This window comes from Molothrus ater, chromosome 6 (genome assembly GCF_012460135.2).
Source record: "Molothrus ater isolate BHLD 08-10-18 breed brown headed cowbird chromosome 6, BPBGC_Mater_1.1, whole genome shotgun sequence".
NCBI classification, from domain to species: Eukaryota; Metazoa; Chordata; class Aves; order Passeriformes; family Icteridae; genus Molothrus; species Molothrus ater.
This window is the reverse complement of record NC_050483.2, coordinates 24364882-24390132: the sequence shown is the minus strand read 5'-3', so window position 1 is coordinate 24390132 and position 25251 is coordinate 24364882. Positions and strand designations below refer to the sequence as shown.

Below are 25251 nucleotides of genomic sequence, written 5' to 3'. Positions count from 1 at the left end.
ACAGAGTCAAAAGACCCTTTTTGTAAGCTTTCTTTCACATTTAAGACAGAATATTGTTCTAACTTTTCCAGAGATTATGATAAGGACACATTTAGAAATTCCTCTATATCTGACACAATATTGCTAAAAAAGCCTACATCTTTTTACTGCCCACATGACCTCTTCCTTGTCTTCAAAATTAAGTACAATTATGATATATACTCAGTCATGATATATCTGTAAGTGCATATTCTTTATTTTTAGAATGTGGAGGAAATGAGACCAAAGAAAAGGTACTACTTCAAGATTACATCCCTTCCTCCTTTATGCTAGCTCTGCTCTACCTCAGCCTTTCAACAGTGTCACTGGTAACAATTTCCACCCCATCTCCCCAAAACAAACAAAAAAGAAGTATACACTAAAAACTTCCTCATAGAAAATTTTTAAAAATACATTCTTTAAGTTTTTATATTGCAAAAAGTGTATTTCACCCAGACAAAAGCTGAGTAGTGTGAAGTAATTGTGAGTAAAATTCTACAAATCAGAATGCCAAGAGAAGATACTATTGTAGAATAAAGAGTAAAGGAAAATGGTTGACTTTGATCATGAATTTCTTCCAAAGATGTGAAAACATAGAAAAAAATGGTGCTCCAAAACAACAGAATTAATTCACATTTACAACCCAACCTTAGATTTGGCAATTACAACTGCTCTGAAAAAACTTACTCTTGACTTCTGTTTACTGAAGAGGGGGGTCAGAGAAAGAAAGAGGAAACCATTTACAAAACCAATGCATTCAGAGTTTCCAGACTGCAGCTCTCCCGTTTATAGCTGAGGAGCAAGACTATTAAACTGAATTTCACTTATTGCCCACAGATTAGAAAAGTAAGCATAGTTTACAACTCCGTGAAAATAATACAAAGAGACTAGCAGAGGGAAATCTACTAGTCTGAAGGATTGAAGCTCACAGCCCTTTAAATGCAAGCTATCTTCAAGTAAGATTTTTCTCTTTTTGCAGTTTTCCTTTCAGGTGTTAACACACTCAGCATACATTGCTCCACTGTCTCTCAGGTATAACAAAGCAAAGCCGCTATTTTCACCTCTGACATTTTCAAAAAACATATGAATATATGACATACCTTATGCTGTAACAGTTCAACCCTGCATCAGCTTGGAATTTTTTTCAGCTTTAAGCCTACACACTGCACAGCCTACTTGCTTTCTTTTTGTAATTTGCCGGATCTCCTCAATTTCACAAACTTCTGAACAGAACTGTCGTTATTAATTCTCAGCAAGACACCTAAGCCACTGTGAATCACTGCGGTGACTGGCAGCAAGTGTCGGCACTATTCCCACAATGCTTCACAAACAGAGGAAAGTCCTAAAGCAACTAAAAGCTTTTAGCTAAACCTACCACTGACTTGATTCTTGCACAAGTCTTCATCCAACTTCATTAAATAAGAGAGCAAAGAAAAAGTGTGCATTAGGGTGACATAACATTCCACAAGTCAAAAATATTTCATTATTCTGCCTCTCTAACACCAGCATCGCAGCTCCATGTGTCCAGGTAGGGACACCACACAGGCTGGAACTTTAGTTTCTCAAACTTCATTAAAAGCTTATTGAACAGTGACCATTATGCATCCTATAACTGTCCACAGTGGAGTTGGGCCCTCAGAGTTTACTCATTGACTACTTGGCTCTAAACAAGAGTACAGATTACACATGTTGCACTCCTTCTTAACACAAGCACTGCACAATGTAAACGATTATATTTACTGTGCAAAACTGCATATTTCTCCATGCTGTGTGAAAATTAAATTGCTGATTAATATTCTACCCATAAAGCAATTGATAATAATGATTTTTCCTGAAAAGAAGTGAAAGTGAAAACAGAAGAATGGCTTTGTTGCAGTCCCTAAGGTGCTGCATTGCTAAGCCACAGATTTCTATAAAACAGATTCCTGCAAATAAAGAGGGAGTGAGCACTTCTCTGCACAAGGAAGTTCTGATTCTTTTCCCAGAATTTATATTTACCATGACCATTGCATTTAAGCAGGCATACTACTTTAACAACATTATCATCTAGAACACTGGCAGCTCTGCAGTCCAGTAGTAGAAATAACAAAATATATAAATTTCAACAATCATGGAGAAGTTCACTGTTGTTCTGATAATCAAACCCACAAAAATACAAAGAAGGAAACTACTGTGACTTCATACAGACTGTATTCACTGTGTGGTAGAAGAAAACTCAAACTTATTTTTCAACGTCTTTTGGAAACTTAACCCATGGTAACCCCATGAACAAGTGTACTTTAGCACTTTGAGTTAAATAGAAAAAATATAGCTCCATTTCTAGTGATGGGTAATTTAAAACACATGTTAGTATAGACCATTCTGCAGCTTAACTTGACAGAGTTATAAATATAAGTTTAAAAGTTATGGTAGGATGCTTTCTCACATTCCACTCAGTGTCTCACTGCCTGTCCGTGCTCATTACGTGAACTGGTAGTCAATACAGCTTGCTTCATGGCATCAAGACAAGCTCATTTTGAAACTACCACAGGCATCCAGAGCTTACCAGAGAATCCTGAAACAGCTTGCTGTGAGACATAGCCACATGCAGAGGCTCATGCTGGTTTTAGAGAATAAATCATCTTCAAGAGAGACATGCTATCACATCAGCAAAACTTCAGTTTTTGTTGAACTACTATTCTCATTAAAAAATAATTTTCCTTATTATCCTTACATGTTTCGTCCTAGATTCACTGTTCTTCTATTAAAACATACTATATTTTTTTCAGTAAACAAAATTTCTAGATAAATGTAAATCACTGTCTGGCTATTTTTGTAGGGATAGTAATACTCAAAACAGAACACATGCAGCTAGTAGCAGACAAGTGGAGGTATCTAGTTGTGACACTCATGCATTTTACCAATGCTCTAACATTTTTCTCTCTTCAAAGGTCTAATCTATTGATCTAATTTGGTTCCATTATTGACATATTAAGCAACATAATTAAGGGACTCCTTAAGTCAGTTTACTTGGAATGGGATGATGTGATGTATAAGGGCTTTGTGCATGTGTTGCTCTTTCATGTTTTAAAAAAAAAGCGAGAACAAATTCTGTAGATATCTCAATATTACGTCTTTTTCTTCTTGTTATTCACAAGGCCCATGTTCAAGTTCAACAATCGTTCTGTTAAGCATTCAGTTGTAATTATTACTCATACTTTAGAGCTGTCAAACAGAATTCTACCAAATGGCAAGCATAAGACAATTGTGGTGTAATTTATCATGGTAAAAGCATCCAATTAATTTTCAAATTGTCTATTAAGTACCCATAACTGACATACATTTAGCTGGTCTTGACATTAAGAAAAATTCCAGCATACTCACCCATATACACAGTGTGGACTTACTAAGTCAAAATCTAAAGATTTGCCTAAACCAGAATGGTCGAGTTTAGAAGTTTCAAGATAATAATAATAAAGAAAATGACAAAATTAATCCATTTTTCCATCTCCCTTAATATAAAATGTTAGTTTCAACATAAGAAAAATTGCTATAACTTCCACTGATTAAACTAGTTTCTTGTTTGACAGACTCACAATAACTCATTCTATCCTTTGTTGAGAAATCAAATAAAAATCAAAAATGTCTGGTTGCCCACGCTTATTTTTGCACTTTAAGATTTAGCAGCTCTCTTGGAAGCTGGGAAAAGAGACATCTCTAGAACACAGTGTTAAAAATACATCTCTGTTTCCCTACCTGTTTCTCACTCAGAGCTGTGATTTTGGCTTGAAGTTCATGAAGTTGTTTCTTCAAATCAGCGTTCTGATTAGAAAGAAAAAATATCTGTGAGAAAGATATTCCATTTGTTAACAAAGAGTAGTAGTAGGAAGGTGGGTTTTTTTGTTTGTTTGTTTTCTTCTTGCATAGTGTACTACAAATACAGCACCTCTGGATGTACAGCCAATAAAATCCAAATGGCTCAACAAAGCCTTATTTAAATCGCTGAGTGCAACAATAATCAGAGGACCTTTCTAGCACTCAGAGAGATAGCCCAGTTTGGAGAGAAGATTTCATTAAAACATCCATTAGTGCTTATCACATTATAAAGCACATTTATACATTTCATCAAGTTTACAAATTAAACAATAAATGTTTGTTAATATGTAATACAACAGTATCATACTGTATACAACAGTACGCTATGATATGTTATCTAAAACATTCTCACCTATGCTACTTATGCAAAGACATTTACACTTAACTATGTAGAATACAAACACATGTACTAAATCTGAATTGACACATATCAATTGAAGGCAAACATACTTAAGTCCTTATTTCCATGTATGCTTATGCCTTAGACTGTGCTAAAGAGAATTACATTTGTCTGGACACATCATTCATATTAGCATTTTGCTTACACTAGCACTTTTCAAAGTTTCAGATTTTAAAGCCATAAGCAACACTAGAAAGATGCAGACAGAAAACAATTTTTACCAGGACTTTTTCTTTTCTACTGAAATAAAAAATTAAAGAAACGTCTGTCCTTAGTTGAAAACCTGTGAAGCTCTGCAGAAATGTGACAGGCAATCAGGTTTTCCTTAATTTTTGTACATTCTCACTTTTTTTGTTCTCAATTATGTTGTATAGTTTTCATACTAGATTATGCAGGTTTAGTCTGCTAGGCAGAAACATTAAAACACAAGACTAACATCATCACAGGAACCTCATGCATATCCCCTATTTTTATATTCCTCCAATTTTGAAACGTATTTTGATCTTAGCTCACAGATAGTCTCTGATTCCAGCAAAACCAGATATTGACCAGTCATCCTCCCTAGTTCTAGATTCTACTTAATAATCTGGGATAAAAAATGCATTAAGAACATTGTAAACAGGGACCACATTTACTTTTCCTGACCCTAGGAACTCTGCATGGCTTCTTGTAGCATGACTTCACTTTCAGCAAGTATGAACTGAAAGCAAACTGCTCTGCAGACTAATTGTTAGCAGACCGGACCAGTGAATTTGAGCAGATCTTACACAAATCCCATCAGAATAACAACATTCAAAAAACCAGATTTTCCAATACACTCTGCTTAACCCTCCCTGTCAGAGGTTTAACTACCTGAGTGCTATTAAAAGCTGTCTTCTCACTTCACTGAGCTTGGAAAAAAATGTACATTCAGAAAATTACAGGACATTTACTATTGTATGGGGATGGGAGGTCTTAACTGCAAGCCTCAAGTGAGCGGCCTTTATCCCTCTACTCAACATTTCAGACTGGTTTGAGAGCTCCAGAGCACTCCCCATCCAGCATCCAGGAGTGTTTAACTGCTGTACAAGAAAACCCAGGGACCTTACGCAGTCTTTGAGAAAGGGATGACTTCTGCTGTCTATGCAGGGAGTCCAGTTATCCAACTTCAGAAGCTCTGAAATTTCCCAAGACCAAGTGTCTGTTCTATGGACACTACAGGGCTGGTAAGACACCCAAGACAGGCAATCTGAACACAACCTTAAGCTATATTGTTTGGACAAAATTTCTCGGACAGAATATCCTCTCTCTTCTTGTACTGTGTACCTTCTGATACTCCAAAAATGAAAAAAGTTATTACAAATAATGGCAGCTTTTATAGAGAGCAGCTTCCAATAGAATCAGAAACTTACTGCTCATCTGAACTGCACCATAGCCCAGAAAAGTCACTTGATTTAAACTATTAAGAATGTGTATAAGGTAAAAAGCTCCATAATAGCAAGAATTTTGGTTTTGTTTTAAACAATCCAACAGCCATTGTTCAAAAACTGTAAAAATAAATTTTCTTCTAAACACTGTGCTAGCAAGGAAGAAGGTAATCTAGAAATATCTAAAATCATCAAGTTTCATGCACTGTTATTTCCTGAATTTTAATGGAAATGATCCAATATAAAAATAAGTAGTTACCTGTGGATCTTGCTTCATTTGGGCAACCAATTTCTAGAAAGAAAAAAAATGCAACAATACAATGAAGATTTTCCTTACAAATATTTTGAACAATTTAAAATTCAGTATTTTTTAAGAACCTTTGTAAAAGCAAAATATTTTGTTTACAGAGTTTCAATAGCAAAGCCTAGAGTCCAGTATTATAACATTTCCAAATCCATTCTTATTAATACAGTAAAAGTACTGTATTAAGCCATCACTTTTGCTCCTCCTAAACAGCTCTTAAACAAGTGATGCTTTTTAAAGACAATTTAAGCCAGCTGGGTAAGATAATCTAATAGCTGTGTCTCCTCTAGAACTGCTGGCTTCTTTGCTTGCAGTCACAAGAAACACAAACCACAGATAACTGCTGCAGGCACAAAAGCTGTTTGTATATTCAAGGGCAGAATATTTCAAGTACTAAAGCTCTTCCTGTGTGTTAACTTGGCTGGTACCAGATGGAAGACCCATGTTCAGAAGCATCTTTGCCACTTTTCTCCCTCAGAGGAGATTGAGATCATTGTAGAAGAGATGCCCTCCACATCCAAAGGAAAACAGACAGATTGTTACCATTCACTATTCTTCCTCTCTCTCTTCCTTCAGGCAGCTGCAGGAGAATGCTGCCTATTGCTAAGCAGGGAAAAAGTTACCAATGAAAGCCAGAGCCCAGAATGAAGACACAATGTAAACCAAAAACTCCTAATATATTTTTAGGTAAATTTGTAGACATTTATTTCTCTAATGTTTTCAAAGATTATGTCTTAGGTTTAGTACCTACTAACACACATTTCTTTCACTGTTCTGCTTTAATTACTTTTTGAACCAGGAAACCATTCTAGATTCTGTGACCATAAATTAAATTACAGGATTCTTATGTAAAAGCATGACCTCCTTTTTCTTTTGAATCTATTTCCTTACAATGCAAGCATGAAGGACTTATACGATTACAGAAAACCAGAGCTGACTTGAGGCAAGAGGAGTTGGAACCTGGACTTGATGATCCTTACAGATTCCTTCCAACTTAAGACACTGTATGATTCTATAGCTGCTTCTCTATGGAGCTCCTTCTTATATTTTTTCCACACCACATATTCCCCCACCAGTCTTCACCTCTTCAAATTGAAGAACTCCTCATGCACAAATCATTCCATTGCTTTGTTCACTCTTGGCACTCTTCCATAATTCTCTAGTTTGTCTCTATCATCTGGAGACAAAGTTTAAAACTACGTGCAACACTCAGGTACTCCGCACTGCAAAAACTCCTTCCATGGTGCCAACAGCCAGTTCACAGCCTGCTATTGCAGATGTAAAACTGGGCCTGTTTTTCCAAAGTGCATCACTTGGCATTTATCTGCACTGAATACTATTGTTTCGTCATACTGCCATCAGCATCACAGGAACAGACTTAGCTTATTTTTCCTTGGTGCTTCCTGCAACATTGGAGCTTGACAAGCAACAAATCTGTTAGTTTTTATATAAAATGCTCCTGCAGATGCAGTCATAAGACAATATAGTCAGTACTGTAAACTCTTCATAAAATATTGCTAAATTTTTGGATCACACAGTACTACGTCAGGCAATCCTAAGGAAAAAAAATATTCCTCTTAAACATAAGCTAAATTTAAGCTATTTTAAAAGCCACTAATCTTTCTGCCATGAAATAAGAAAAGGGCAAGGATGCTTATGGTTCCTTCTACACATCAGCTTGAGGAATCATCATGAAACTCAACCTTTCTGTAAGAATACCTAAATATAAGTCCTTTAACACCTCTTGTGATCAAAACTAGGAAGAGTAGACTGCTTCAAATTTATCTTAATTAAGTCAACACAGCAGCAGAATGAATTACTTAGACTTAGATGCACCTCTTCTCAGGACAAGCAATATAGCTTTGACATGGAAGACATTAGAATATTCAACTAATATATGTACACTAATATAGATATGATCTGGTCAGGTGTCATTCATGGTGGATTCTCTGATCATAGAAAGCAGACAAAAAAGTAGCTTTTTCCGAACAATTAAACACCTTTTTGGGGTTCTTACTGGTAGTTTTAGATATACTTTGCCAAAGTAGCATTATGAAAGCTTCACATAGAGTTCTGCAAGTGAAACAAAAGAGGCAAAACCCAAGGAGCTATTCTACAAACAAAACCACATCCTACTGAGCATCACTTGTACAGCCATGTGAGCAGTCACAGGCAACATGCTGCATCAGGAAGTTAGAAGAGTTTGGCTACAGAGCTGAGCTGAATTCCTTACGCTCATCACAGACACCTGTCCACCACTTCCGACAGGACAGCAAACCATGACTGTGTGAGTGTTGGCAAGCTTTGTTATAAAGTCCTCAGAAAAAGAAATACTAGAGAAGTAAAAGATGACAAGAGACAATTCTTCATAAATCCTGAGTGAAAAGTAGGAGCATATTATATCTCTTTAGGTTACAAAATTCAGAGCTATATGAGAAAGTTCAAGCATTTTGCTTGAAGATATTTTTTTAGTGACAAAACCAGTTTAATGTTTATCAGTGTGCATGCTGACAAGCAATAACCATGCAAGCATAGTTCACAAAACCTTTACTGTAGCACCCAACATTTTGTTGCGTTATTTTCCACTGTAAACATATAGACTTTTTCTTAGCCTTAATTATAGAAATATACAGCATCTTGAATTAAAAAAGACAACCTTCTGATATCATGGCTTTTCTAGTTTCACAAACTGAAACCAAATCTAATTAAAGCTGATTTTTGTGCAAAGCTCACTTTTAATGGCAATTGGGAAAAGTTAAAGCAAAGAAAGTCAAAAACCCCACCAACTTTAAGCTGCTTATTAAAGGTCTCTTTGGACATTTCTCAGTCTTCATCTCTGTTCAGCAGTATCATTATTAACAGATACTAAAGGTTATTCAAAATTCACAGTCTTAAAATTTTTGGTTCACTTGGGCATAAAGGGGAATGAAGATGCACACAAGGAGTAGTATCATACAAACACAAGCATAATTATTAACATTTTGATTGCTTTACAGTAGTTAATACTTGAAAAAATTACTTACTGGCCTTAAACATTCCTATGTCTGCAGCAAAATGTCATGGGTAATTTTTGAACTTCCTTACCTCCACAACAAAATGTCATTGAAGTTTCAACTACAAAGGCCTTGGAGTTACTGAGGAGAGCAAAATACTCATCCATAGTTCTGGAAATCCACCCTTAGCTTTCTCAGGTTTTGCTCCCTGACTGTAAGTTGTATTTTGTTAAAGCAGACATAGCTTGATTTTACCATTTCACCCATTCAAGTCCTTGCAATATGTGCAGCATTGCTGCAAGTACTGGACAAGACATCCAGATCACATTTTAGACAAGTCACCAAGCAATTTTGAAACATTTTCCAAATTTCATATGATGGACTATACTGATCAATGTTACTTATCATACACTTCTTTTATCCACTGTGTAACAGTTGTGAGTTTCAGATATCTGAAGAGCATCAGATATACTTGGAGAACTATGTTTAGAAAAGGTCTCATTGTTAAATTTAACATTTCAAGTTTGCAGCTAGTCTGTGTCTATGGCTGTAACAATTTTCTTCCAAGAATTAATATGCATATGTCCTCCTATATTTACTACATTAGGTTTTAATATCATTACTTGTAGTAATTCCTCATTGGCATTGTAAAACAATGGCAAACTGCAATCCTACTGCCATATAGTATTGAACACATTAAAGTAAGAAGACCCAACATGTAAAAATTTACAAAGCCCAAGCACTACAACATTTTGGTTATCAAAAATATAGTTTAGAAGATACTGAAGTAGAAGACATTCCGTAAGAGAAGCACCAGATCAAACTATGCAGCACTATATACCTTTCACTTCCAAGTTCCTCCACCATATTCCTCCATTGCCAACTGAATACTGAAGCTGGCTTCAGAACATCAGAAAAACCTTCCAGATAGAGGCAGCTGAACACTGTTTTCAGAATGTTTCTATTACTCTTACAAAATACTAAAAAAAAAAAAATCACCACCCACAGTTTGATATGTAGATTTTTCACATGTGCTAAAAAACAACAGGTGGTCAGGTCAAATTGCAGAGTATAAAATTCTGAAGTAGTTTCAAGCTTTTAAAACAATTATTACTATAGTTGTAGTGCTATTGCTTAATGCTCCCATTAGTAGTAATACGGTCAGAAGTACTAATGCTGCTATTGCTTTAAAGCAAGAAAGTACATAAACTACCTGGTGAACCTGAATTTCCACTTTCAGAGCCTCCTGTAGAGTCTGCAGCTCCATTCTCTACCTTCTCCACTTTCTCTAGAAGTGTCTTTGCTGATTCCAGTGCCTTTAGTTTCTGGTTTCCTCTTTAACACCAGTCCTATAGAAAAATAAAGGTTTTGTTTTCGTTAGTGAAGGAGAAGAGTCCATTTGAAAAAGAAGATTATAACACAACAGGAATTCAATAGAGAACTATATTCAAATGCAGCTTTCTAGCCTAAATACAGTCAGTATTTTGAACACAAGAAATCTGCAGGCTCTACAAAATGCCTGCCTTGGAGTCATTTAGCCAATTTTGTTACTTCCCACATATCCCGAAGTTGACATACTTATCCCTTATCTTAGTTTGCAGGCAGCTATTTCCTACCAATATCCTATTGCAGTGGCATATTAAATTAGTAAATTTAACTACTGAGAATGTATTAAAAATCTATGTAGATGAAAACTTATTCTGGAGAATAGAATTCTACAACAACAATAAATAGTTAAACATTAATGTACTGCATGAACACACTTTTGTGATACTATAGAGCTGTTCTTAGATGGGACAGTGCACATGTTAACAGAACAACATTAATATATTAATAACTCACTGCCTAAAGTTTGTGCCAAGTTAGTAATTTCAGTTGGAATCTGTTCTGAAGCAACAGAAGAGTGATATTAAGCAGCACAAGACATTTCAAAAAGATTAATTTTATAATCTTTTTAATCTTGGAAATCTACTTGTAGATCATAAGTATAAAGTTTAGCATCTTCACTTGTACTACAAATTAATCCCCCCAATCTCTGATACAGAAAAGCATTATCAAACATACTTCGAAAAGCCCTGAATGCTTGACAAGAGAACTCCTTTTTCAGAAATATGTTAAAAGTATCAGCTTCTGAAACAGGATTAAGATTCCCATATGCTCAAATCATAGTGGAACCTGTATAAAAACATCTATAAATGCAAACACATGCAAGTCACTGGAAAATATTATATAGCAATTTTACCAGTGACTTTTCCATCCAGACACCACAATTAAGGAATTGCTGCAGTGTTAAAATAGTTCCTATTTTTTTATTATTTGAAAATTGCTCACATTCATTGCACAGGTGTTGTTGCCAATTCAGAGGCCTTCCTAATGAGACTACAATGTTTTCAAAAGGATCCTGACAGCTTTGATTAGACATGCAGGCTGTAAAAAGAGAGCAATTCCCTAAGTTAAAGAATTTTATTTTAATGCTGTCTCACTACAGTAAACTGAAGTAGTGGACAAATTTGTGAACTCCTGGAAAAAAAAGAAAGGTTGAAGGTGAGTGTTTTGTTTTGTTTATTTATCATTTATCTTTTCAAACAAAAATATGTTACAAAAAGAGTAGACTATAAAGAGGAGTTAAAAAGCATTACATTTAAACTCTTTGTCAGAGTTGTCTGCTGTTAGCCTAAAGTTACTTATTTAAATAACAAAAGCCTGAGCAAACTTTCTAGCCAACACATGAAATGACCTTCTGCAAGGGCCTCTCCCACATATGACACAGATGAGTGAAAACAGCTGCCTTTGCAGCACTAGTCTCTATAAAATTGTAATCTCTATCAAGGGATACATGGAAATTACATATAGTTCCCTGTCCTATTACCACAAACAGTAATGAGAAAACAGAATCAAGGATTATTACTTCCACTCACTGACAAGAACAATTATAGCATGCTTTGGGTCCCCACCACTGCAGTTTCAAAAGGATCCATGCTTCAGAATACCACATGGGAGACTGGTTAATGAAAACTGGAACCCACTGCAGAGGGTAAAAGTCTTTTTGACCCTTGGAAATTCAGTTTCAGGGTAAAGACAGGCAGATATGGCCAGTTTCTTTCTCAGTGTGTCTTCAAAAAATCAGAAGGCACACATGATGAATAGTTTGCATTGCTCTGTAGCTACATGCTAACTTCAAACTTGAGTGCAGAACAGCAAAACAGTTATCTCAACTGAATGTAAAAGAGATCCAAAAGAATGTAAAAAATATCCATCACTTAAATATATGTAACTGTAAGGTCCAAAATATGTTCACGGCAAATATGACATGGTATTTCTGTAAAAGAACATATAAAGATTGAGCAACTTCTATTAATGCTCAACTTAATTTGACAGATAGAAATTGCAGTATTGATGGTTCATAAAAACTAATCCAAGCTAATTGCATCTATGCCTTGAACAGCTAGCAAGATTTTTCAAAATTAATTTTTAAGAGGTTCAAGGAAAAAGTGACACTGCCTTGCAGAAAAAAAAAAGTAGTTGCTCAGCCTAACTATGTTTACAGGGGTATAAACATGAAAAAATATATTTCATTTAAAAGTTTGGTCAAGTTGCCAAATTCTGAATATGAAATATATACAATTGTTCCTTTCTAGAACACACACTTGTAGCTTCCCTTCCCAAGCAGGAATAAGTATTCTGTTATCTCTGTCTAGAATTCCCCCAAAGTACCTTTTACACAACCAATACAGTTAAAAAAACAAAAAAGAACGAAAAATAAAAACCAAAAAAACCCCCAAACATTACTTACATCCAACAAAACCTAAACTGCGTTTTTCCGATTTACACAGAATAATGTCTATAAATATCTATCAGGGCATCTGGTTAAATATTGCTCATACTTCCTTTGAGAGGAGGTAAAAAACTACATAAGTGGCTATACATTCTGTAGTGCAAAAACTTTCAGTATTTTTGAACTTTTCTTCTTTTAGACTGAACTTAAAGGGAAGATTGAAAAATTTAAGTTCAGTAGCATTATAAACTATCTATAATACCACATTCAAAGAGGTGTAAAACCATCTCTGAATTAATCATAGAATATGATGCATTTTCCAATTTACTCTTATGGTAGTGGAATTATTTCAAATAAAAAGCTTGTAGATGACTGAAATTGCATTAATGTCTTGGCCTGAAAAAATTATTAATCTCATTATTTTTAAAGGAAAACAAGCAAATGCCTTGCTCAATAACAGTACTGGTGATTTCCAAAAGGAAGGCACAGGATTCAGGAGTACATGCATCTCCTGTATATCCAGACATACTTTTTCCAGGTCTCAACCAGGAAGAACACTGAGCAAGAGGTAAATGAGGCATTTTTGGATGGATTTCAACTATTGGATGCAGAAATCCTCCATTCAATTTCTTGCTTGCATTCATTTATTACCAATAATCGCTTATTTCTTAAGTGGTTGCTTCAAGACTTAAAATTTCATACTGAGGTAAGTGCCCCAATGCACTGCATATAGACTATTTAAATATTCAAAGACTGAATGAAACCTTAAACTCTACAATAATCACATAAGTGATTCACAGTTCTGTTATCTCAATAAAATACAATCTACATGGGAACCTTTAAAATATCACAATACTATTTCAACCATGACTATTTTGGAAGCTACACTAGACACACAACTGACAAGGCATATATATTTTTATAAACAAAGGTAGGACACACACAAAGCCATGAATGCCTTCTGTGTGTATGGAAGGACTCTGAATAACTCAGAATTTTAGAGAGAAGTCTTTCTGGGCTAAAAATCCCTTCAAATAAATTTGGCTTTCACATTACACAGAAAAAAAAATATTATTTTTGAGTAGATGAATTTAAATGTCCATTATACTTACAGACCCTTAGGCCCAAATCTCAGCCTTACAGAGATTTTATTTATAAGACTGGGGCTTCCATCAGCAACATTTACTTTCTAAGACTTAATTCCTGAATATAAGAATAGATAGAATTTCAGTTTCAGTAACCATCAAACGTTTCCAGGAATGGATGCCAGCTCTTCATATCATCTATTCTAAGGTAAGCCATTTTAGCCTTGGGAAGAAGTACTTACCAGTTTTGAGTAAGTTATCCCTTTCAGCTCTCTACCCCCTCCTACAAAAGAAAAACAACAACAACACAAAAAAGATAATTACAAATATTTTTAACTAGAGTTTGAAACAAAAAAAAAAAAATCAAATATTTGAAAAGTTGGAAAGGGAAGGGTTGGGACTTTAGAAAAGGGTTTTTGGTTGTTTTTTCTTCAGGGGAGTTGTAATTTTTTTTTAAATGCTGAAGCTAACTATAAAACACCACTTTGAAAGAAAATCTGTTCGAAGTGGCAGGGAAAACTAAGGAGACCTACAAATTCAATCTGGATTAAAATACAAACTATTGCTGTCACTAGGGGGAGAAGCAACTAGAGGTACAAGTCTTTCTAGTTCTGTGCAAGGTCACTGTCCCCCTCCCATGGTGGAGAGACCTGCTCTCCATTACATCTATTAAGATCTATATCATAAACCTTCTCAGTTGCCACAGCTAAATACAACGAGGTTACCCACCCATGACATTTGCCCATCATCTCTGCTAGAGGTAACACCACCCCCCAAAGATGGTAGAGCAGGTGGTAGGTCAGCTCAGCCACCAGAGCTCAAATCCCAGAGTACTGCTAGGGACTGAAACAAACAGCAGAGTAAGCCAATATGGTGGGACACAAAAGGTGGAGGCCAAAAAGAGGCACTGCCTGTTACGCTGCCTGGGTCATGGGTAGAACATTCTGTAGCACAGCAAGGTAATACCTCTGAAATCACCACATGAATCATAAAAAACTCATGAGTCAAAGTTCTACAAAGATAGTTAGAATATAAATGATAACTCATTTGCTCAATTACCTTGCCTGATGCTAAAAAAAGGCTCCAAAATACTCCCAATTTTCTAGTAAAATACTATAATATTAGCGTATTTGAAGCTTTAACTTCACAGCTAACAAGATCTTTGCAGATGTTTCTATCCACACATAAGTCATCACAGAGCTGAAGTTTAAGCCCCAGCCTTATAAACAGATACAGTAGGAGAAAGTCATGATCATCTCTCTCTCATTGAAGACCAGCACAAGTGGAGGGTTTCCATTTACTATCCAGCAGAACTGGGTGCTGATGACCACTGAGAACAGAAAACAGAAAGCCTGCTGGCAGTATTGTCAGTCTCCTAGTCTCAAATTTCATCGTGCATTTTGAACAACAGAATATTACAGGTGATGTTTAATTTTAGAGCAATTTCAGGTAAGTTTCCATAACATCCGGCTGCTACCCTGACAGGTTATGAGCTGGGAAGTATGGACTGTTTTGAGGTTGTATTCAAAGTAAGTAAATTGGCTCTGGATGTTACAGAGTTTTAAACACTGTCATTTTTGAGGGTGCTGAAGAGACAGGTATTATTCTCAAACTGTAGTTTCTTTTTGGTATTAAAATCCTACTTGCCACCTCCACCTCCCACTATCAATCAGTCACTTAATTGGTCCAGAGACCTACAGAGGAAGCCCTTTCATCATGCAAGTACTAAGTGCCCTCTTCAACAAGCAACTACAACTATCTGTCCATGCTTATTAATAAAAAACAATAATTAAAAAACATCTCACTGCTGTAGATTACTGCTTTTGGAAACCTAAACAAAACAGTCAGTATTACACATCTGCAAACACAGTCTTAGAAAAAATAAGCATGATTTTTACTTTAAAAAAGAAAAACATCAATTTACTTGTAACACAAGTACACACAACCTGACAAGAAACCTGTCACTTAAAAATAACAGCAACTGTTCCTTCCTTCCTATTTTCCCCCTACGTAGAGACTCGCCTCCATAGCAGGACCCTAGCTCCATCAAGATGGAACTGTGCAGAAAAAAACTGCACAGTTACAAACCTTCAGATTGCATTTAATCTTGCTACAACCCCAGACTCAGAAGCCAGGAGCTCCCAAGGACAAAGTTTAGAACACAAGGAATTTAATCGTGACTATCCAAGTGAACCACTGTGTTGCCTTGGAGAAGTCACTTAGAGAGGACCCATATAGGGAATGGAAATACATTTGCATCCTCTTCTGTAGATAATTTACTGCAGGCTTTTTCTTTAGTGTTTAGAACAGGTTAACCTTTGAATGTCAAACCTCTGGCAACACAAAATTCTGCCCTCATGCAGGTATACTATTTTTACTAACATCCCTGCCTCATGTAGTAGAGAGGACAAGCACAAAGAATGAAGTATCAATTGAATTTCTTGTAATTCTGAACTTTTGATTTGCGTGGCTTTTTAAACTCAACATCTAAGCCCTAAGACAAATAAAAAATTGGTTTCTTCATAAGCAGCGCACTAATGAGAGCCACAGAAAAATTTGTGCCTGATACAGGCAAGTTTTCTTAAATAGAGAATTGAGAAAGAGAAATTAAGAACAAATACCCAAGATTGGTAATCCCAAGCATCTTAAACAGATATAAGTTTTTAACTGTTCTTAGCATTTTTATAGTAGAGAACAGCATACGACCAACAATATCTGTAAATTTGGTTCTTGACAACTCCCTGTACTTATGAATACTGGGAACCAACACAGAACAGTATTAATGAAAAAGGGATAAAGTCTGCTCTATAAATGAAATGAGATTATTTCTTCTTCATAGCAAAAGTACATCTAGAAACTTACACTGCCTCTCTCATGCTCACTACAAAACACATTAGAAAGTTAAGATTAGACAGCTCACAATCATTCATATCAATAGAGAAGTCTGAAGAGTTTAGCATTATACAGGGATTTGTAACAAAAACTTCAGCAGAAACTTATCACAAAATCTCAGCAACCTAATTTACTGAGGTAGCCTTTTGAAGGCTCTAGAAACATGCTGTAAATTGTCCAAGGTAGGAGCCTGCAAGGTTAACTCTCAAATTGTTACAGTATATTCTGTAATATTTTGGGGGTTTTTAAACCCCAGGTCTGGGAGTCAAATTAAGAGCACTACCTTCTTCCCAAAATATAACTATGATCTATGATTTAAAAAGTTACTCATTTAATGGGACCGTTATGAAAACGAAGATCTCAAAACTCCTATGTTTAAGGCTTGGTAGCACCTGAGGACATCAGAAAAACAAATGGTGGTGAAAACATTTAAGCATACTGCACCTGAAGGCTTAAGACTGTTTAAATGCTAATTACCTGTATATTAAGATGTCCGATTATAACAATTATATACTTATTACTACCTTCAAGTTATACAATCAAGTTTATACTACTGTAACCAGAGACTCACTTGGAAAAACTGGAAAAAATTAAACGTCATGTTCAGCAATTTCTTCTTTACATTTTTTCTAACTCTAGAAACTAGCAAATGTTTACTGTCCATGGAACCATGGAACTCTATCCATTCATATCATGTTACAATATTTAATTATGTATCTTTTTGCCAAAAGGATCTTGGTCTTGTTCAGTACACAGAAAAAAAAAAGGACTAAATGCTGTGCACAGGCAATTGTGAAGCTGATATTTTTTCACATTTCAGAGAACTGCTCAACAATATGAGGGTAAGGCATTATTAATTTCGTGTGCGTGTGCATGAAACACACACCACACAGGAGGGATTCAGAGTTTTTTCTCTGGACTTTTGTTTTTAGATGTGAACTCCTCAAAGCATCAGCTCTCCCTCCCATATTTGAAAGACAGCCTGTATCTAGAGAGCACTCTATCACTATCTTCTAAGAAAACAAGTCATGGCAGATACTTTACTGTGATTTTCAAGTCGGCAACTCATATTCCTTCACAGGGCAGGATTTCTGCAGTCTTAAGAAGACCAAACCCAGGCCAGACAGGGTATATAATCAATTTCATATTACATTATTATAAGGCTTATGTTTCAATGACGATCATTAGCAGTGCTGGAGCTGCTGCTTCCATGACAAAAAGAAGCCTCCTTTGTGCCAGTGCACAGAATGTGATCTTCCTGTTGTGCTGCAGCTGGAAGAATTCCCAGTCAGCCCCAGTAGCACATGCCAGGCAGGTGTAAAGGGACCAATAGGATTGCTCAAGATAACTGAGACTGCACTGAAGTGTACAAGTCATGCCTTCCAGTTTGTCCATCTGTACAACTGCTCTCTCCTCCTCCCTCCTTATCCCCCACAATACTGATAGATTAACTCCAGCTAAACTGGTCAAGGAGCCCGGATTTTCTGCTTATGCATGTAGACAACTTAAAGGATTCAAACTACAAACTTCAGTTCTACCTAAAAGTTCTTCTGCTGCTATGATTTGCCATGAAGCAAATGCAGTTTGGAGTTTAAGACACCTGAAGCTGACTTCACTTGAGGATAGATTGCTTCACCGTCCCTGAAACACTTTATAAAACATTCAAGCTAAGTTTAAATAGAAGTGTGCGACACCATCATTTGTCTTTGCAGAAGCAGTACTATATTTACCACATAGAAAATTAGCTAGAAGACTCAATACAGTTTAAAAGGCCATCTCTAGTGTAAAGATAAAACCACCTCACAAGCTGATTCTTAAAATATTCACCAAAACTTGCTGTGGCACCAAACACATGTAAACAGTTGACAATTACCCTCTTAGCTCTGGTCCTGTGACTACAGCTCCACTGGGCATTAGTAATTCTTCTGAACACAGACTTTCCTGGCATCTTGGGGGTGGGATGGAGTATGAAATCACTCTCTGGCAAAATTATAAACTACATTTGGCCTAGTAGAAAATTAGCACAAACATGTTTTAAAATCTCAGAATCATCTCTGTCACTTGAGCAGATTCAAGATATATTGCTCTACACTTCTTACCTGTGCATAATCCCCTCATCTTTGCACAGTCTGAGCCTATCTCTTGAATCAGAGAAGCCTCTCTAACCTATGACCATCAGTGAGCCTGGCAGATGTTCTTTCTGACTTGGTATCAAGGACTCCCCATTTAACCTAACATACATAAAATTACCATCAGTAAAATTCTCTTTTTTTGTACCCAGACGCCAGCGTACAGGGACGTTTTAGGCATTCAGAAGTTCTTGTATTGCAGAACCACTAAGCCTCACTTTGCTCAGTGAGTTACTTTTCACTAGGTTCTAGGTACACACAAAATAATCCTATATGCAGTGTGGCTAAATTCTTGCTCACGTAAAAAAAAAAGTTGTATGACCTGGATTTTTATTTCAGTGAATTACTTTTTAGAAGGACTGTTAGCTAAGCACACACCAAGAGTACTAATAAGGTCTGTAAGTTTATCTTTTACTAGCACTGCAACAGCAAAGTTTCATATTTGAAGTGGGGAGCTGAGGAATCTTCTGCAAAATTAAAATATTTACATGATGTGAAGGTATAAATTAGCAGAAGGCAGAGTTTGGCATTTGTTTCTAAAAACACTTTGCTGCATTATTTGATATTCCATAAAGTTGCTGGAAACATGGATCATTTGGGATTTTTTTTAAACATTGTTTAACAATTTAACTTCAAAAAGATGTCAGTTAATCTGTAAAGTCTTAAACCTGTAATTTTTCTTTTTTAATTATTTTCAAGTATTTACAAAGTATATATACCACTGGGAAGGAAAATAAGATGGAAGGTTAACAGAAAATGGAAGGAGCTATTCCCTCCTAGCCGTAATAGTCCAATGATTGGGTCTCAAAATTTATAAGAAATGCAAAGGGAAGTTATTTGAATGTCTGTGCTTTACAGTTCTGTTTTGTGTCTTAATAGTATGTCTAGCAAAATCAGTTTATTAACCTATATTGTTCTTAACCTGTGTTGCAATTTTCTTATTCCAGTCCCTGAGAAGTTCCTGCCCTCCTTTCATACTTCAGAGACAGAGGACTACTTGGGAAAAAGGGGAGGAGAGGCAGTTGAGAGGAGAAGACTCTTTCTAGAAAGAACTTACACGACAAATCCTAATAATAGATTTAACAACCACAGATGCAAGGAATTAGAAAAAATTAAGAAAACTCTACCTCAGTACCTATTAAACTATTTTTCCGTCTGAAATTTCATTAAGAAGGGAGGGACCTCTGATTTCTAGTTTTAACCTTTTAAACATAAGGAGAAATTTCTTATTGAGTGCCAAACCCTTTTTCCCCGTCCTAGCAACCCACTTTATCTTGGAAAGAACTGGCCCATGGGAATGATACATTAGTGAGGGAGAAGTGCCTTAAGAGTTTTGGGATGAGGTCCAGGGTACAAAAGGAGATGATCTGGATAGTGTTGTATGAAATGCAAAACTAGAGGTACCTCGGACTATCATTGGAAGTGCAACTGCACTTGTGATGGAGAGAACCTCAGGTATGTGCACGTCCTGCTTGTACAGACTATTCTTTGAATTTTATATGTCTGCCAGAGACATTCAGAGGACGCCAAAAAAATGTCAGAAGAGCAGCCCAATGCCTCAACGACACAGCCGTGACACTCAAGGACAGCCTTGGCCCTCCATTTCCACGGGGAAAGAGGTGCTGTTAGCGCAGTCGGCCAGCAGGGGGAAACGCCAAATAAGTGAAGGAAAAAAAAAAGTTTTAAGAGAAAACACTAAACATGAGGAATAAAATTCGGCAAACCACACACATCTCCCCAGGTGAGATGGAAGGAAGAGATTCTGTTCTCGGAGAAGGAAAGCAGGATAAGTGAAGCATTCTTCGAAGCATTCTTCCAGAATTTAGAGAGGAAACAGTGAAAGTGCAAGTCCGAAACACAAGCAAGTAAAGGCAAGCTTTCAGTTTCGTGTTAGCACAGAGTGACTGCCAATCAATTCAAGTCTTCTTACATCTAGCGTTTTGATGAAAAGCAAAATATTGTGACTAAACAAGTGAGAGGACTAAGCTGAAAGATTATATATTTTTAAAGGGTTATTCAACATGAATGCATAAACTAATTTATTTAAAGTGAGCACACATATCCTAGAAGATCATTCTGCATTACAGAAGACTTCATATTACATTTATACAGAATCCCAAGAGTCTGGATTTTTTTTTCCCAAAGAAATTTCAGAACAGCAGGGCTCCAATTAGAGACCCTGAATTTCCTTCTACCTTATAAATATTACCTATGCAGCATTTCCATGCTTACAAAGTATAGTGTGAACTACTCAAAGGGAGTGTTGGTTAAGTGAATAAATCTGTGTTAAATGCACTTTTATAAAGGGCAACTTGCATGTAAGATACAGGCAACAGACACAATTCCACAATGTATTTTAAAATTAAGAAATAAAAAGCAAAATGCGATAATTTGCTGAACAAAGACATTTAACGGGCATTTGCAATGAAGAAAAAAAGACATACCCTGCAATCACAAGGGCTTTCTGTTTAAAATATCACTGGCTGAGAATCACAAGGAGCAGCAGTGAGATTTTCAGTGACAGATTTAGAGAGATTAGCTACACAAGCTTCTACTGATGTTACTGTTCCACAAATATCAGACAGAAGCAAGTACACATGTAATAACATGCAAACATTTAAAAATGCAGGTGTATTGTGATTAGTGATTGCATGGCAGGGTACCTTAAAACAACAGGTAATCTTTTATAGTTCTGTATTTATAAAGTTCTTTCAAAATCAGATGCTGTATTTTCAGTAAAACCCTTGTCTCAATGTGTCCATGAAAGCTAAATGCAGTTTGCCAAGCATGCACAAGGAAAGTTTAGATTACTAGTATATCAAGAGACCTAAGTGAAGCCTAGTTCTGCTCAAAGTTTATAGTTCTACCTTCAGTTTCTTTCTTATTATTTAGCGTGCAGGCTACATAACACTCCCAGAGTCAGCTAATCTAGCTGGCCAAGGCACCCTCCTTCATGTCCTCTTCCAGCTGAGAGGTCCTACCTCCAGCAGTCCTGACTTTCTGGGGGGACTGGTGGGCGAGGGGGTGTCACACTCCACAAAAAGTTGAAGCGATTCACAGTTTGGTGTGGGGAATATCATGCACAAGCTTCAGCAGTAGAAGCACTGTGCTGGCAGCACGAGGGAGACTTTCTTCCTTTTTTCAGCAGTTATCAAGTTCCATTGTGCTATACTGGGTACAGGACTGTGCACTTTGCTAATTCTTTTTAAATAAAACGATCATCAAGAAGTGACTTTTCACCTTCCCCACATGGTCAGAAATTTGGCTTGTGAGCTACATTTTCAGTGACAGAGTCACATTTGAACATCCTTTTCATTTTGAAACTGGAAGACCTACAGAATAACTAGGGGTAAAGATGAATCTGAGTTTGGCAGTCCTGAATTCTTTCTGTTCTGCTTGTTACTCAGGCAGAATAGAAATCACTATTATTTTCTGTGTAACCTCATTATGGCATAGGCATTCTTTAAATACTAAGACTAAGCCAACCTCTGCTGACTTTGCTATCGTCAACTTTCATGTCAGTATACTGCAACAGGTACTGGTCCCATTTAGTCTGTCGAAGTTCTTATAATAAACTGGACTCCTCAATTTAATTATTTCATCATATGCATTAAAAAGAAACCATTTAATGTATATAAGGTACAGTAGATAAACTTGAAAATTAGCTGATAATACACATTCTTGTATTCTGTACTTTATAATACTGAAAAATACTTGAAAGAATATTTGTAAGAATATGGGAGTTCATTTCATGTGATGTGGATCTTCCATTCTAACAGGAAGTGACATAGCTCAAAATGAGAAACTTCACATAAATTCTTGCCTTTACAACACTACAGATCACTTGCTCTAATATGCTAGGCTTCTAAATTATTGCCAAAAGACAATACGAAAATGATTTGTTGGTGAACAGATGTTCACATGAAAAAAGTATCAAAAGAACAATAATTTGTTTTTTAATCGGTCTTCAGATTTTACAAACAAGACGAAAAAGGTAATACTCACCTGCTAAAATTGGGGTTTTTTTTCTAGAATGAATACTGGCAATTCAATTTGACAAAGTTCTATGTAAAACAGTCTCAGACTTCTGTTGATTCTGACGAGTGCTCCGGACTCTGAAAAGGTGGCTGGGACCCTCTGCTGCTATCAGACAGGTATCACATTTTCCTCTCCTTTTGACTACAACATCTAAGTACAGCCTGATTGCATTTAGTAAAAACCACTCTCATTTTATATTTGCATTTGATTTGCTTTTTAGCCAAACTTATTTCAATTTCACCAGCTATTATTTCTTTAAACCATGTTTTCATTTTGGCATTCCTGATCTCCTGAGCACAGAGACCAGCAAAGAAAGAAAAAAAAAAAAAAGAAAAAAAACCAGCTTGAGACACTCCAACAATAAGTACTGTATTCCCTGTGTAGAGATTAATTAGCTAAGGATCAATAAGGTTTCTATGAGTTTCTAGTTTTGTGTACTAATAAATTATGATAGAGTATGTAAAGGTATCAATGTGTTTCACACATAGCCTAAATAAAAAGACAGTAAACAGAATTAGGTAAAACATGCTTGTTTCCAACTCTGAATACACCAGAATATCGAAAGCTCCTCTCTCTCCCCCTCCATCCCAAAATAAAAGCATGAGTGAGAAGGGATTTCATTACATTCTTAGAACAGTGAGAAGCAAAGTCGGAGGCAGCACTGGCGCTCAGCACGCAGGCTGTGCACACTCCCAAGTACGTCACGCTGACAAAACACACTGCCGGAGCGATCTGCCTTCCCAGGGCCTCCAACGCGCTGTCGGCTAGGCCTAAATCAGGTAGCTCTGTGTGCAGGGCTGCTGCAGATGAGCAGGAGTCCACCCCTTCTCCCCATTTCCCTTAGATTGAACTACCAGATTGTTCCAGCATCAGCTTTTTCTCTCTGCTTCCTTCAGCTGTAATGACTGTATTTAAAAAGACGACAGCATCACAATTTACTGTGAAAGATTCGGCCCTAATTATTTCCTTCTTTACTAGACCAGCTCCCTCCCCTGCAGCTTCTGAGGCATTGTCAGTTGTTGTTTTTTGTTCCTTGAATGCAACAGGACTTGGCCTGCCAGGCTGCATCACTGTTTTCACAGCACACCTCTAAGAGGAAGAAAATCTCCTCTTCCCTGCTTCCTGCTGAGCACTGTGAATATTTGGATTTTTCCTTTCTCCCAACAGATACACAAGTCCAACACTGTTGAATATTCACACATTCCTCTCTTTCAACACCAATTCCTTCTTTCCCTGTTTATTTTCATAAAAAATTATTAAATGAAGGTCTAACTAAGCTGTGGCCCAAGTACCTCAGAAGTTTTTATAGAGAACTTCATTCTTCTGCCAAGGTAGTCCCATTCTGACAATTACACCGAGCCATTTACTTTACTTAATGCAGCATTTTCCTGCTCTTAGGATTTTTAGTCTACTCCATAGCTCTGCAACACTCATGTTCAGGACAAAGAATTTTGTTTCTATAAGCCATGAACTTTCTCATTCAGGCAAGATGGAATAATGGTGGGATAAATCCACTATTTTCTCATAGCTTTACCCTGGATGACACTCAGGTGAACTACTCAATGCAACACAGCTTCATGGGACTGACACGAAACTACTGGAGAAACACAGTGGTATCAACTAAAGTATAGATGAACTCCCAAAATTCATCTTCACCAAGCCAAGCAAAATGGAGTAACCTTCTGGAGGTCAAACATGTATCAGAATACTGCATTAAATAAATAAATACACACAAAAAAACCCTTTAAAAATCACTAACACTTAAAGGTAAGTATAGAGATGCAAACTTTACCTGAACACTGGAGGCAAAAATTGACTCAATTTTTTCTTTAAAAAATTTAATTCTACACTCAAAAAAATATCAACAGGAAACCTAAAATGCCACCAGTTTGTTTCTTCCAGGGAAAGAATCAATTCAACCTCAATTCAAAGATTTGTCTCGGCAAAAGTAGAGTTTCCAGAGTATATGCAACTTCAAAAAAAAAAAATTATTTAAACAGTGATTTAATTAGCTCATTGCAATGGAAACCCTGACAACACTTCAGAAAACATTTATGACAGAGTCCCAATGAACTATTAGACACAAAAAAAGATGGACAAGTGAGAACAAGTTTATATACACACCTTGGAAATACCTGTTTTCTATCCTCCATTACAGATTTGTTTTCTGATCTTAGCAGCTGTTTCCTTCTCTCTATTCTGCACAATAAACCTCAACTAAATCACAACTTTTGTTTCGATCACTTGTCGTTCAAAAAACACCTGCCCTAGAAGGAAGGAAAAGAAGGATGGTACCATTCTCCACACTCTTTTCAGTCCCCTCTGCTTAAAAAAACATACATGCTTGTTCCAGACA

At 36.4% G+C, this 25251-nt stretch overlaps 1 protein-coding gene across 8 annotated transcripts in view; it reads right to left on the bottom strand.

The window, feature by feature from the left end:
- The window catches only part of PHF21A (PHD finger protein 21A), a 132278-nt gene that overhangs the window by 87419 nt on the left and 19608 nt on the right, over positions 1-25251 (bottom strand). For 4 of the 8 annotated variants that reach the window (XM_054515080.1, XM_036383608.2, XM_036383607.2 and 1 more), the window contains 4 exons: positions 14079-14119; positions 10190-10325; positions 5939-5971; positions 3754-3840 (listed from right to left, as the gene is read on the bottom strand). In XM_054515080.1, the coding sequence (XP_054371055.1) occupies positions 3754-3840; positions 5939-5971; positions 10190-10243 (174 nt within the window). In that variant the 5' untranslated portion in view covers positions 10244-10325; positions 14079-14119. The remainder of the gene's footprint in view (positions 1-3753; positions 3841-5938; positions 5972-10189; positions 10326-14078; positions 14120-25251) is intronic. The other 4 variants (XM_054515081.1, XM_054515077.1, XM_054515079.1 and 1 more) reach the window with 2 other exon arrangements.